We start from the raw sequence: 13,021 nt of genomic DNA, 5'->3' as shown, positions 1-13,021 counted from the left end.
TTGTAAGAAACGGTTGACCTCGAACTGTCTCTTGTAAGAAACGATTGACCTCGAACTGTCTTTTGTAAGAAAATATTGAAATTGAACTGTCTCTTGTAAGAAACGATTGCCCCGAACTGTCTCTTGTAAGAAACGATTGATTCGAACTGTCTCTTGTAAGAAACGATTGAGCTCGAACTGTCTCTTGTAAGAAACGATTGACCTTGAACTGTCTTTTGTAAGAAATGATTGACTTCGAACTGTCTCTTGTAAGAAATGATTGACTTCGAACTGTCTCTTGTAAGAAACGATTGACTTCGAACTGTCTCTTGTAAGAAACAGTTCGCCTCGAACTTCTCTTGTAAGAAACGATTGACCTCGAACTGTCTCTTGTAAGAAACAATTGACCTTGAACTGTCTCTTGTAAGAAACGAGTGACCTTGATTTGTCGATTTTAAGAACACGTGTATAAACAATGACGTTCCGTTAATTAATCTGGCGTTTATAACTTGTTTTATCCTTTTTCAGATGTTACTTGTGGAGTTTGTCAGAAGCCTGAAGTGTCGCCAGGGCGTCGGGAAGTGGAAATTTTCAACATGGATGGTGCAGTGTTACTACATATTGAGGCCGTTTGCTTTCGGGGGTGTGACCACCATGGTAGCAGTGGACATCGCCAAGTGCACCATGGGGAGATTGAGACCAGTATTTTGGGACGTTTGTGATCCAAATATTAATTGTACAGTGGAAGAACACTTGTACTCGTACATAACGGATTTCGAATGCAGGGGCAATAACACAAAGATGCTAAAGGAAATGCGGTACGTTAAGATTATTTTGTTAATGGGTGACGTCAGGATTGTCATAACAACCTTACACATTGCAAGCTACGCCACCTACATTTTGTGGTGTTACTATTTTGCTTTGTATAGGTTAGGTTAGTAAGGTTTGGTTGCATTCGTAGGTCATACGTATACTTCCCTAGTTTTGTTTGTGTGACAACATACGTCTAAGTGTTGGAACGTGCGTCACATTCGTGTGTGAAACACACGTCGAAGCGCTCAAAATTTCAGAACACGCAAGCTCCTCATGCATTGTGCCATGGTCTTGCAATTTGCCTTCAAATGACAGAGGAAACAACGACCATATTATGTAAACTTTAGTGCACAAAATACAGGGTGGTCAAAATAAAACTATACCCACCCAAATACCACTATACCCATAGCTGTTTTCAGAATGAGGGCGCTCATTTGCAACACCTGCTGTAGTCAATGTCTTGGACACTATTGCAGTAAATAAAACTGTGATTTTGTTTTGTTAGATCCGCTGTGGGTGTAGTTTTTTTGGGTCACCCGTATATTAGACTATTACATAGTGTTAGAGTTACAGTTATGTTCAGCCTTATCCCTATTCCAGTACTAACATTTTTGTCTTCCATCAACGAATTTGCTACACGTAATCTAGCGTAATCAGTACAATGTAATTTTCCCTATCTATGTCGAAGATGAAATTCGCTACCAAGCAGTTTCGCATATTTTCAAGGTATTTGATGTCATGTATCTTTCTATTATCGCTACTCGTAAATTGTAGTAATGTTCCTAACCAATGAGCATTGATATAATTGTTCTTAGAACGGCGGAAAGTTGGAAACCGACCGTCTTTTGTTTAGGCAAATCGTGCCAAGCAATCTTTGCTACTTGGAAAAGAAGTGTCTTCTGATGCAGCTGCAAGTAATATGTGAAATTCCATTTAGATATTGTAAAGCATTAGATAATAACTTTTGACACTTCTGTTCGCCACACTTTTGCTATTTTGTTCGTTATCGCTAGAGACCGGATTTTAAAGGGAATTCCTTTTTTTACTTTTTTAACATGAATCATATAAAGAAAAACAGTGTTGATAATTGAAGGGTTCGGGTGTAAAACATGGTAAGTGACAAAATGAAGGTTTCGAGATATTGAAAGTTGATGTTTTAAAAAAAATCTGATTTACAAATTAAAATAAATTTCTAAATTATTTACAACAAACAGCAAAAATAAAAATATCAGAGATTTATATAAAGGTGTAAATGAGTTTAGAAAGGGGTGGCAACCTAAAGTAAACTTGATAAAAGATAAAGACGGTGATTTTCTAGCTGACCCAAGCGATATTCTAAATAGATGGAAGAACTACTTTAATGACCTTTTAAATGTCCATGTAGGAGATAAATCAGAAGTAAATGAAGTACACACAGCGGAACCTTTAGTTCCAGAACCTAACTTGACTGAAGTTAAAGATGCTATTAAAAGGCTAAAGAATAACAAAGCACCTGGCATTGATTTAATACCAGCTGAGTTAATTAAATATGGTGGAAATTCCTTAATATGTCAAATTCATAAATTAATTTGTTTAATATGGAATAAAGAAGAAATCCCTCAACAGTGGAAAGAATCCATAATTGTTCCTGTGTTTAAAAAAGGTGATAAAATGAACTGCAATAATTACCGTGGAATTTCTCTACTCTCAACAACATACAAAATATTGTCTAACATTCTTTTAACAAGACACCATATGCTAATGAAATTATAGGTGATTATCAATGTGGATTTAAATGTAACAGATCAACTACAGATCAAATTTTTCACATCAGACAGACACTTGAAAAAAAGTGGGAATATAATCAAAATGTCCATCAGCTATTCATTGATTTCAAAAAAGCATATGATTCGGTCAAAAGAGATAAATTATATAATATATTAGTAGAGTTTGGAATACCTAAGAAGCTTGTTAGTATGATAAAAATATGCACCAGTGAAACAGAAAGTAAAATTCGTGTGGGTATTAATATGTCTGACAAATTTACAATTCATGATAGGTTAAAACAAGGAGATGCATTATCGCCATTGCTCTTTAATTTTGCCTTAGAATATGCTGGAAGGAAGGTAAAAGAAACTAAAGAAGGACTAAAATTAAATGGTGTGACTCAGTTGTTAGCATATGCAGATGATGTAGACTTACTGGGGGATGATGTGAATACAATTAAGAATAATGTTAAATATTTTTCAAAACTGCTAAAGAGATAGGTTTGGAAGTTAACAAAGAGAAAACTAAATATATGCTTACAGGCCGAAACCAAGTGTTAGGTAATAATCAAAATCTAATTATTGATAGCAACTCGTTTGAACCAGTTTCCAAATTCAAATACTTAGGAGTAATATTAACAAATGAAAATTATATTAAAGAGGAAATAAAAAGTAGGCTTAATTCAGGAAATGCATGTTACTTCTCTCTTCATAAACTTTTGTCTTCTCGTTTAATATCTAAGAAACTAAAAGTTAAAATATACAAAACAGTAATTTTGCCTGTTGTATTATATGGATGTGAAACTTGGTCCCTTACATTGAAAGAGGAACATAAATTGAGAGTATTTGAAAATAAGATCCTTAGGAAAATCTTTGGACCTAAAAGGGATGAGGATACAGGTGAGTGGAGAAGGTTACATAATTTAGAACTGCATAATTTGTATTCATGTCCAGATATTATTAGAATAATTAAATCAAGAAGACTTAGGTGGGCAGGCCATGTGGCACGAATGGGCGAGGAAAGAGCAGTTTGCAGGATTCTTGTTGGGAAACCTGATGGTAAGAGACCTGTAGGAAGGCCAATACGAAGATGGAGGGACAACGTTGAGATGGACCTAAGGGAAATCAGTAGGGATGGAAAAGAGTATATAGATCTTGCTCAAGATAGAGAAAGATGGAAGGCCTGTGTTGCTCCAGCCATGAACCTTCGGGTTTAAGAAGGCTAGAGAGTTAGTTAGTTAGTTAATTTACAACAAATTTGATTCGCTTGTATGTTTACTATCATAAAAACATGATATTTCATCCGAATTATTTTTTTCGGATTTTTGAGGATTTTTCAAGGAATTGTTGTATTTACCATACTTTACATGCAACGATATTATCAAATTTAGTGATCAGATACCGCTTTTTTTAAAGCTAACTTATGCTGTCAGTTCAATAATAATATTTTTACATTAGACTTTTTATAGCAACCTGCAACGTTCGTGCCGAAGCACTGCACACTACACCATGCAGCGGTGCAAAAGTGTGCCCATATATGCTAGCTTGTAGCCAGCCGAAGACATGAACTCAAAGTATCTCAGGGCTTGCGGGGTTTAGTATGGAAAGGTCAAAAGACAACTAGTAAAAGTTTATTTATATTTATACACGCATGTAAATAACCAGTTAGTACATACGCTCTTATTTCCTCTCAGTCAGATACCTGCGGAGTGTTAGTAACCTTACACGTAACCAATAGCAACCTAGGTAGTCGTCACGTGTCACGCCGTCTGGGGCAACATGCGAAAGCGTCCAATCAATTGCGAGGGACGGGCCAAGGGACCCGAGGTTTCACAAAGGTGTTGGTATGAAAGGACGCCGCAAAGTCAATCCAGCTACTGCAAGGGAACGGTTCGGTCCCTTGGTATGTCCAGTCAGTAGCAAGAGACGGCAAGGTACAAAGGGAAGGTCTGGGAGCACCCAGGAGAGTTGGGCTTAAGTCGCCACGACTTAAGAGTAGCACAACAGGTAGGTAGGTAATCTGATTTTCTTATTCTCCTCCTTCCTTCTGGTTGCTTAGCTATTGGATCCCGGTAGGGGAAACATCCAGACTAGATCTCGGAACCAGGTCTTTCGCAGCCGGCATCTGGCAGTCGACTGAGCTCCGGGCCTCACTGCATCGTTTATATACTGTTTGGTGGCAGCACTGAGGCGGGTGGAGAAGATCTGAACTAAGCCGGCTGCAGCGTTGCAAACTCCCTTCCATTTAAGAGTAGCAACCTATGCGCTATATAATCCTCTACGTCTCTTGTTTCCCCTTTAATACTAAAGAAGTGAGACGAGGATTGTCTTATCGGCGCAGTGGAACGTAATGATCATATATTAGGTACTTAAATTATTCAATTTAAACTTAATATTCTTTAACACATAATCTTTATTACAAATAATATTATTACTTATACTTTCCAAATTTAGTTAACTCAACAGAAATTTTTATGGATTATATCCCCGTTAAACTAGTACAGTTCGTCCCATTTGATTGTCACCAGTCAGTAAGTAACGGCTACACTAGTCAGAGCCAACCGCAGCCCCGCCCAAAACCCCCACAGCCAACATGACCCGGAGCAATCCACCTAAAAAAATTAAAACAAAAACAAATTCCTTTTCTTGCTCTGTTAAGAACTCAAAATAACTCTATTAACTTTAGGTAAATTACACCCGGCCATGCAGGCCCCAAAAGGGTGATAGACGGTAATGCAGTATACTCAGCCTGTCCAGCCTGTGTCCAGTTCGTCCAAAGTCTCTCTCAGTCGGCAAGGATCTGCCACGCTAGACCTCTCGCTCGCTCAGCGCAGAAGCCCAGCCAATGGCATAACCTTCCTGAGTCACCTGTCTATTGAGTCTCAATACGTCATTCATGAGTAATATTACACTATGGGCTTACAGCTATGACATTTTCACATTTTACATTGTAAAAATCACTAACATAATAAGTTACTAAAAGCATATGGTAATACAATCTTAACAACTATTGTGTGCTAAACAACAATTACAGAAATGTGCATAAGATTAGATAAAAGATAAACTGAATGTGTATGCCTCGCAGGACATTTTGCATATTTTCTTTAACAAAACATTGTTAACAAAATATTTCAAATAATATGGCGACCATGTAGGATCGTTAAGTGTGGCGACCACGCAGGGTCATTACAAACCATAACAATTAACATGTAACACAAAAATGAAATCCTTTAATAATAATAATTTTATTCAATAAACAATAATCTGAGCTGCTTGTTGAAACAAGTTTTAGCTTTCCTATGTCTATGACTGAAATGAACACCATTAGAAAAGTAGATTTCATGGTTTTATTACGTTAGTATTTTAAAAAAAATAAGTTCTGAATGCTCGTGATTAAAAATAACTTCCTTATATCTACGTATATGGAAATCCATATTAGTAAAAAAATGTTTATATGAGCGGTTTTTCAGCTTCCATCTACTTCACACACACACAGGCTCTATTTATTACCTCAGCATGCCAAGCAGAATGCTATTCACAAGCCTCTCTTAATACAAAGCTGTGTTACGTAGACTATCCAAATTGCATACAATGGAAATATTAGATTTTTGTGATTCAATAAGCAATTTATGCATAAAATAGGGATGGCCACTTATTTCGAAAAATTGAAAATCTAAAAATCATTCTTTCGAAAATGAAAAGTGGAAGTACGAAAAAATTTTCGAAAAACAAAAAGCGGGAAACAAAAACGATTTCTTTTCGAAAAACGATTTTTTTGGAAAAACGGAAAACGAGAAACTTTTTTTCTTCGAAAAACGAAGTTTTTTTAAAAAAAATTCTTTCGAAAAATGAAAAAGAATTTTTTTAAAATACTTTTTTTTTCGAAAAACGATATTTTTGTGGAAGCAAAAAAGCGAAAAACGGAAAATTTGTCGATAAACGAAAAACGAATTTTTTTTCGGGAAACGACTCGAAAAATCGAAAAACAATTTTTTAGAAAGGCCATTCCTAGTTTAAATCTCTACAAAATAACAATTACCGGCCCCCTTGGCGGAGTGGTTAGGAAATTGCGCTATGACGCCAGGGGTCCCGGGTTCGAATCCCGGCCTGGGCATGGGTGTTTTTGAACGCTTATACATCAATTTAATCATATCATCACTCATCTCCATCTTCGCAAATAAGCCAAAAGTCACACAAGATGCGAAGTAAAATAAAGCAAATCAATGAAGACACAATTCTGTTGTATTTTTCTGTAACTTGACATGTTTGTAAAGAATGATTTCAAATGTACACAGGGCTTAAGTTTTTAATAGTTTTCACTGATATTTAGCTCTTATGGATTAAAATAGTTATAATTTCGAACCATGAGGAAGACATACGTTGTATTTGCAATATCAACAATATAATAATTTGCTTTCATCAAAGTCACACATATCATAAATACGAAAGTTAATTAAAATATTATAACTTTTAAAATACGCATTACAGATTTATGAAAGAGATATTTTATAAAAAAAACTAAACTGTTCCAAATAATTGATATGATTCAGATCAAATTACATATTCCTTAAGTGTTTTTGACGTTCCTTGTAGGGCATGGTATCTTAAAACAGCCTTAAATGCGCATACCCAATTAAAAATCAAGAGAATTTCTATGTGACTGCAGTTATTTATATCTAGTATGTGCTTCTCTACTAGATCGCAGTTCACATCCAGATACGAGAGTAAAATTTAATTTGGAACTGCCATTATGAGCACTGCTGCATGTAAAAAATGGTATCTACAGTAGATACCGCGTTTTACATGAAATAGAATGTACGTGGCCATGCACAGTTTTAGTCGCATTTTTTATTAGCAACCTCTTCATTCTCTTCATTCTTAGTCGGTGGTACATATTCCGGGTCATTATGGGAATCATATACACTTTCTAACTCGTTGTCATCTTTGCTGTTGCCTCAATACTCGCGAACTTTCTGAAACACGTTGGAATTGAGTAACAGCCGTTTCGCCGCCATCTTTGCTACTTACCATTCTTTACATGAAACAACTGGTAGATACCATAACTTTCAACACGTCTAGCTCTGTCATCTGTTGACGAAACGAAACACTTCGAGTACGATACGACTCCATTTACGATGGACTACAGGATGAACATTGTAACTCCAATTTTCAGCCCATATTCCTTTCTTCCTTTTTTTCTAAATACATTTTCCTTTCTGGTACCTTTATTGACTAGTTTTTCAACCTAAAAAAAATCTTTGTTGGTCCCTTTATTGACAATATATCAAATATTTTGTACGACTGTAGTTTCCCTAAACAAAACATTCAGAAATTGTCTATTTGGTGTAGCTTAGAGGAAAGAATGAACAAGCGCCTTCTAACTTACCTTGCTTCCATGAGTGTTGGGAGCACGTTGCAGCGATTTTTGCAGCAATGCGATCTGGGCTTAAGCAGTAAGAAACGCCTGTTGAGTTGAAAGTGTACTTATCTGCTGGATTTGGACTTTTATTGTGAAGGTTTTAAGAATAGTTTCAACTTAACTGTGTTACAGTGACGACAGTATTGAGTGTCAGTGAAATGGCGTAGTCAGGTAAATGTGGCAGCAAGCTATGGGGTAAGTTGTTTCATGGAAGCGGATGGTAAGATTATTCGCTGTATTTTACCTTCAAGAAAGAGAAATGTGAAGAAGGACTATAGTTATTTTTGCACTCCACTAAAAATATTATTTTAAATGAAAGAACAATATACGGCATTAAATTTCTTGAATTTTTACTTTTCTTCACACGAAATATAAACCCTTTTAATATGTGAATGGTATCAGGGAAGTCGGAATTATTTTAGAGTGAGGGGGCGGGTTTTTATATTCGCCAACCAGTTTTTACAATCTCTTCCTCCATATATATATGTATATATTGTAATTATTATTAAATAGCTCGTTATATTTTATAGTTATATTTATACATATATTTATTACATATGATAAATATATAGTTGTTGAATATATGAATATCCATAGTGACGAAACCTTGTAAGAGATAAGAGGAGACCCAGAGGCCTCTATTACGGATAATTTTATATTTATTAGTTTTAATTCCATTAAACGGCGCTTAATACAAGAAAACTGAAATATTATGTTTTACGATAATTACAGCAAATTTCCACCCCTGCCTGGTACTCGATCTTCTCATGGAGTGAGGCATGATGGTATTGAGGCATTACTTTAATGATTAGTAACATAACTGAAAACGTACTCCAGTCATTTCCGCTGACGTAGTGTAACGTCGTCTCCTTCTAATCAAGGTGTCCCGAGTTCGATACCTGGTGGAGGCTAATAGCGGTTCGGATCGCACTTTAACCTGTAAGTCCAGTCCCGATTAGCCTATCTGTGCATAAATTGGACTTAAAACACCAAATCAAATCAAGTCAACAAACACATGGACAACAAAACACGACCTCCCAAGGTGGGTTTTGCACTGGTTTTTAGTCCACACGCCAGAACCTCGTTAACTTGAAAAAAATTCTCTCCAGGTTGTGCTAACTACATGGAGGAGAGGTTGACGTTTGGGTCCCTCTAGAAAAAATCATTAGCCAAAAGTGAAAGAAAAGGGAAGTAAAATAAACCAAATCAACCAATCATATGGCGAACGAGAAACCGATTTCATTTGTGCTAGATGCTCTAAACTCAGTAAGGTTAGGGCAAATATTGAGCCCCAAATTTGCAATAAAACGTTTGAAGTATAATGCGCAATTTAGGAGGTCACTGGAGACCCAGTTTCATTTTTCTACTACAATGAACGCCGCATATTTAGGTTTTTAGTTGAAATTTTGATATCGTATAAATACCTTAGAGTATTGGTCAATTATTGCAACTGAATCCAATCAGCTCACATGTTTCAAGGTAGTAGACGAAAACCAGATTTTCTCTATCTTGTCAGAGGCTCAAATTCTACTTATTTTGACTACACTTCATTCTAGTAGAATACGAAACGGAAATCTAAGATATTTTATCTCATCACTGAAGCTGTAAGCTTTTAATGAAAAAAATATAGGCTAATATTTGATACAGTATGTAGTGACAACGATTAATGCAGCAAATATGGAGGTTTCAAACTTAAATTCATGTAGCCACTAGATAAGTTGACTGAGAAATCAGTAAACCTCTCTCTGAGGTCTAAAACTAAGCCATCAGCCCTGAACATTTAAAACAAACAGTAAACTTTTAATAATCTAATTGGCCAAGAAATAAAAGTTCCTCCTTACAGGAGATGAGGTGGTTCATACACTCCAAAGTTTGCAGCGTTAAAACCTGAAAGACCAGAGAACTGATGGTATATCGAGACGATACTTGTCTATCTCTAGTCTCGTCTTCTTCTGTCCTTTCACACACAAAATATAAATTAATAAAGAAAACGTTAAGGAGAAAAGTAAAACTTACCAGTTTTTGATTCTATATCAGGCGACTAAGTGCAGTGCAGTGATCTTCCGACGCGACCTTGCAGTTGGTGTACTTTCTTCAAACGATTCACACGTATATGTGCGGAAGGAAATTCAAATTCATTACTGTAATTTCCATAGTAAATGCCAAAACACGCCTTCTACAGACTTGGATTTTCAAGAACTTACAAGGTGCACCTTTTCTCATGGCCGATGACCTTTTGCCAGCAAGGGGTCTCCTTAAAGAAAGCTTGTGTTCGGAAAGTGCACCGGAAGATTTAAAGTTAAGCTGCCCTCTGTCCTCCTTCGCCGGTGTATTGTTATATGAAGGCAGTAGTGTAAACTGGTTGTTTCTAAGTAGCACTTTGTAGGTATCCTCTTTTTTTATCAATTGAATATCACTTTTTGACATATTTTGACAATTTTTTGTCAATGTTTTAGCGTTTAGCGATGTTTTAGTACAATTTTCAATGCACCACTTTTTTTTCCCACCTCGCACTTGTAGGTATATCACGATCTTACGTGATATAACTTAACCTATCCTTTTTTCTTACTTATTGTTTCAAAATAACACTTTGTAGGTATCCTCTTTTTTCATCAATTGAATATCACTTTTTGACATATTTTGACAATTTTTTGTCAATGTTTTAGCGTTTAGCGATATTTTAGTACAATTTTCAATGCACCACTTTTTTTTCCACCTCGCACTTGTAGGTATATCACGATCTTACGTGATATAACTTAACCTATTTTTTTTTTTATTACGTGCTAAACTACACGAGAGCCTCTACGTGCTTTTGTAGTAGTGGGGTAAAGACAGTTCACAAACCTTAAATGGGGTTCAGTGTTGCCAACCCACCCCAAGAAAATTTCACCATGGTGATATTTTACAGGCGAAGCTAACCTACCAATAGGAGTTGGCAACACTGACTAGTTGCTTCACAAACACCTCTTGTTTTTTAAACATATGATATTTCACAGGCGAGGCTAACCTACAAGTTACAAGTTGACGGCGTAACCTTCTATAAGATGATAAGTATGCAGTAAGAGGAAGAAGAAGACGCCAACTGGCAATAGCGGTGTTAATGCTTCCTCCTCTCTACCCCCCCTCCTCCTCCCTTATGGCGGGAACCCAAAGTTCTGGCTGGGTTCTTTCATCTACTTTTTTATTTTTATTTTACGACGTTTTTTTTACGGACTAAACTAACCTACAATGAGAGAAAAGTGGACAGAAGAAAAGCTCTGGCATCACATTTTTAAGCTATTTTTTTTTACCTCCTGCTCTTATGCTAACCTCGCCCCTTTGACCTACTCTTGAAATGACTTTCCTATAAGTCTGCTGTCTCCTCTTACTGTAAGGTCCCTCATTGTAATCTACTACGACCTTGCTCTCAACATAATCTGCCACGATGTTTTTTTTTTTAAAAAAAACTCATGTGTGATCTTCTACAATATGTGCCCCCCCTGCTACGACCTAAACGGGACACCTCTCCTACGATGTTTTTGCCCCCCCTCCTCCTGCTACGATGTTTTTCTCTCCTCATGATGCAAAAAATGGTATTGTAGCGACTGTGCTGCGTGAAGGGCATGTTCAGTGAACAATAGGAGAGTGGAAGAGTACAAGCAAGCGCCCCCTCAATTTTTTTTTTCAAGAAATTCGATTTGTGATCCTAAAAACACTCTGCATCCTTATTGGAGTGCTTTGGGTGTTTTTTTAGATTCAAAATTTTGTAATGGGGGTTGTAGAAAAGCTATTCTTGCTTGTTGGCGATATATTTAAAACGCTCCGTCACCCTCTCGTTCTTCACGACGTACGCGAAAGACTTCTCTGCAATCAGGATTACGCTGCACACGGTATCCTCGGGCAGCGCGTCGTGGAACTCGCAGACGACCTTGATGTTGGTGCGATTGTTCAGTACGAATTCGACCTTCACCCGCAGTTCGGGAACCAACCGTTCGTGGAGGTGATCGATCAAGCTATTCTGAGCACGTTTATCCGTGAGTATGAAAAGCGAATCCGTATCCATGTACATCATGCGCGGTCGCGGGTTCGAGGGAAAATTTTCGACCACGTCGCGCGATTTCAGTAGGATGGTTCGAGACAGAAAAGTGACGATGGGGATGCGCAAGCGGGGTTCTTCGAAACGAACGAGCCCCCAACGATTTCCCGTACGGCCTGCGAATGTAAGGTTGGTTCACGTGAGCGCCAATTTCTTCGGGAATGTCTTTCAGCTCGTACATCTGACCGTACATGCTGTTCATCATCAACTTCGCCGTGTTCTGTTTCGCGTCCATTTCGAGCAATTTGCCCGGCGGCAGGGTCTTGCAGTTCTTGGCCTCCTTGATTTTTTTACGCAAGGTCATGATCTTGCGGATGCACAGGGCGTTGAGCGTGTCGGGAGAAAAATACACGTGGAGATCCGCTTCCGTGCAGCCGGTGGGATTCGTGCTGCCGCGATAAACGTCCACTTCCGCACCCGGAACGGACGTTTCGGTGTGAAATTCACGCCCTTCAACGTGAACTTGGAGTGGCGAGAGCCCCGCTGCGACCATGACGCTCGGGTAGAGGGGACGTATGAACCCCGAGAAAATTCTATATAAAATAACATACCTGGAAATTATATTCACAGTAGATTGAATTTTTTGAGTTTTGTAATCACCCCCGCGAAATTCTATATAAAATAACATACCTGAAATTCTATTCACAGTATAGATTGAATTTTTTGAGTTTTGTAATCACCCCCAAGAAATTCTATATAAAATAACATACCTGAAAATTGTATTCACAGTAGATTGAATTCTTGAGTTTTTTGTATTCGCACCCAAGAAATTCTATATAAATAGCATACCTGAAATTCTATTCACAGTAGATTGAATTCTTGAGTTTTGTATTCACACCCAAGAAATTCTATATAAAATAACATACCTGAAAATTGTATCGCTATATATACTAGACTTTTTGATTTCTGTGATTTTGGAGAAAGCAATGGCATCCACCACCAGTTTCAATCGAAAAAATGATAAAACTGAATGTGTTACTTGTGGGAAGC

General features: G+C 37.2%; 1 protein-coding gene across 2 annotated transcripts in view; it reads left to right on the top strand.

The window, feature by feature from the left end:
* Positions 1-13,021, top strand: part of LOC145979324 (putative phosphatidate phosphatase) — a 126,581-nt gene that overhangs the window by 44,665 nt on the left and 68,895 nt on the right. For both annotated transcript variants that reach the window (XM_083112173.1, XM_083112174.1), the window contains exon 3: positions 508-797. In XM_083112173.1, coding sequence (XP_082968299.1) covers positions 508-797 — 290 coding nt within the window. The remainder of the gene's footprint in view (positions 1-507; positions 798-13,021) is intronic.

Source organism: Lepisma saccharinum, chromosome 26 (genome assembly GCF_977018435.1).
Source record: "Lepisma saccharinum chromosome 26, izLepSacc3.1, whole genome shotgun sequence".
Taxonomy (NCBI): Eukaryota; Metazoa; Arthropoda; class Insecta; order Zygentoma; family Lepismatidae; genus Lepisma; species Lepisma saccharinum.
The sequence above is the reverse complement of the archived record's forward strand: the minus strand, read 5'-3'. Positions and strand labels throughout refer to the sequence as shown.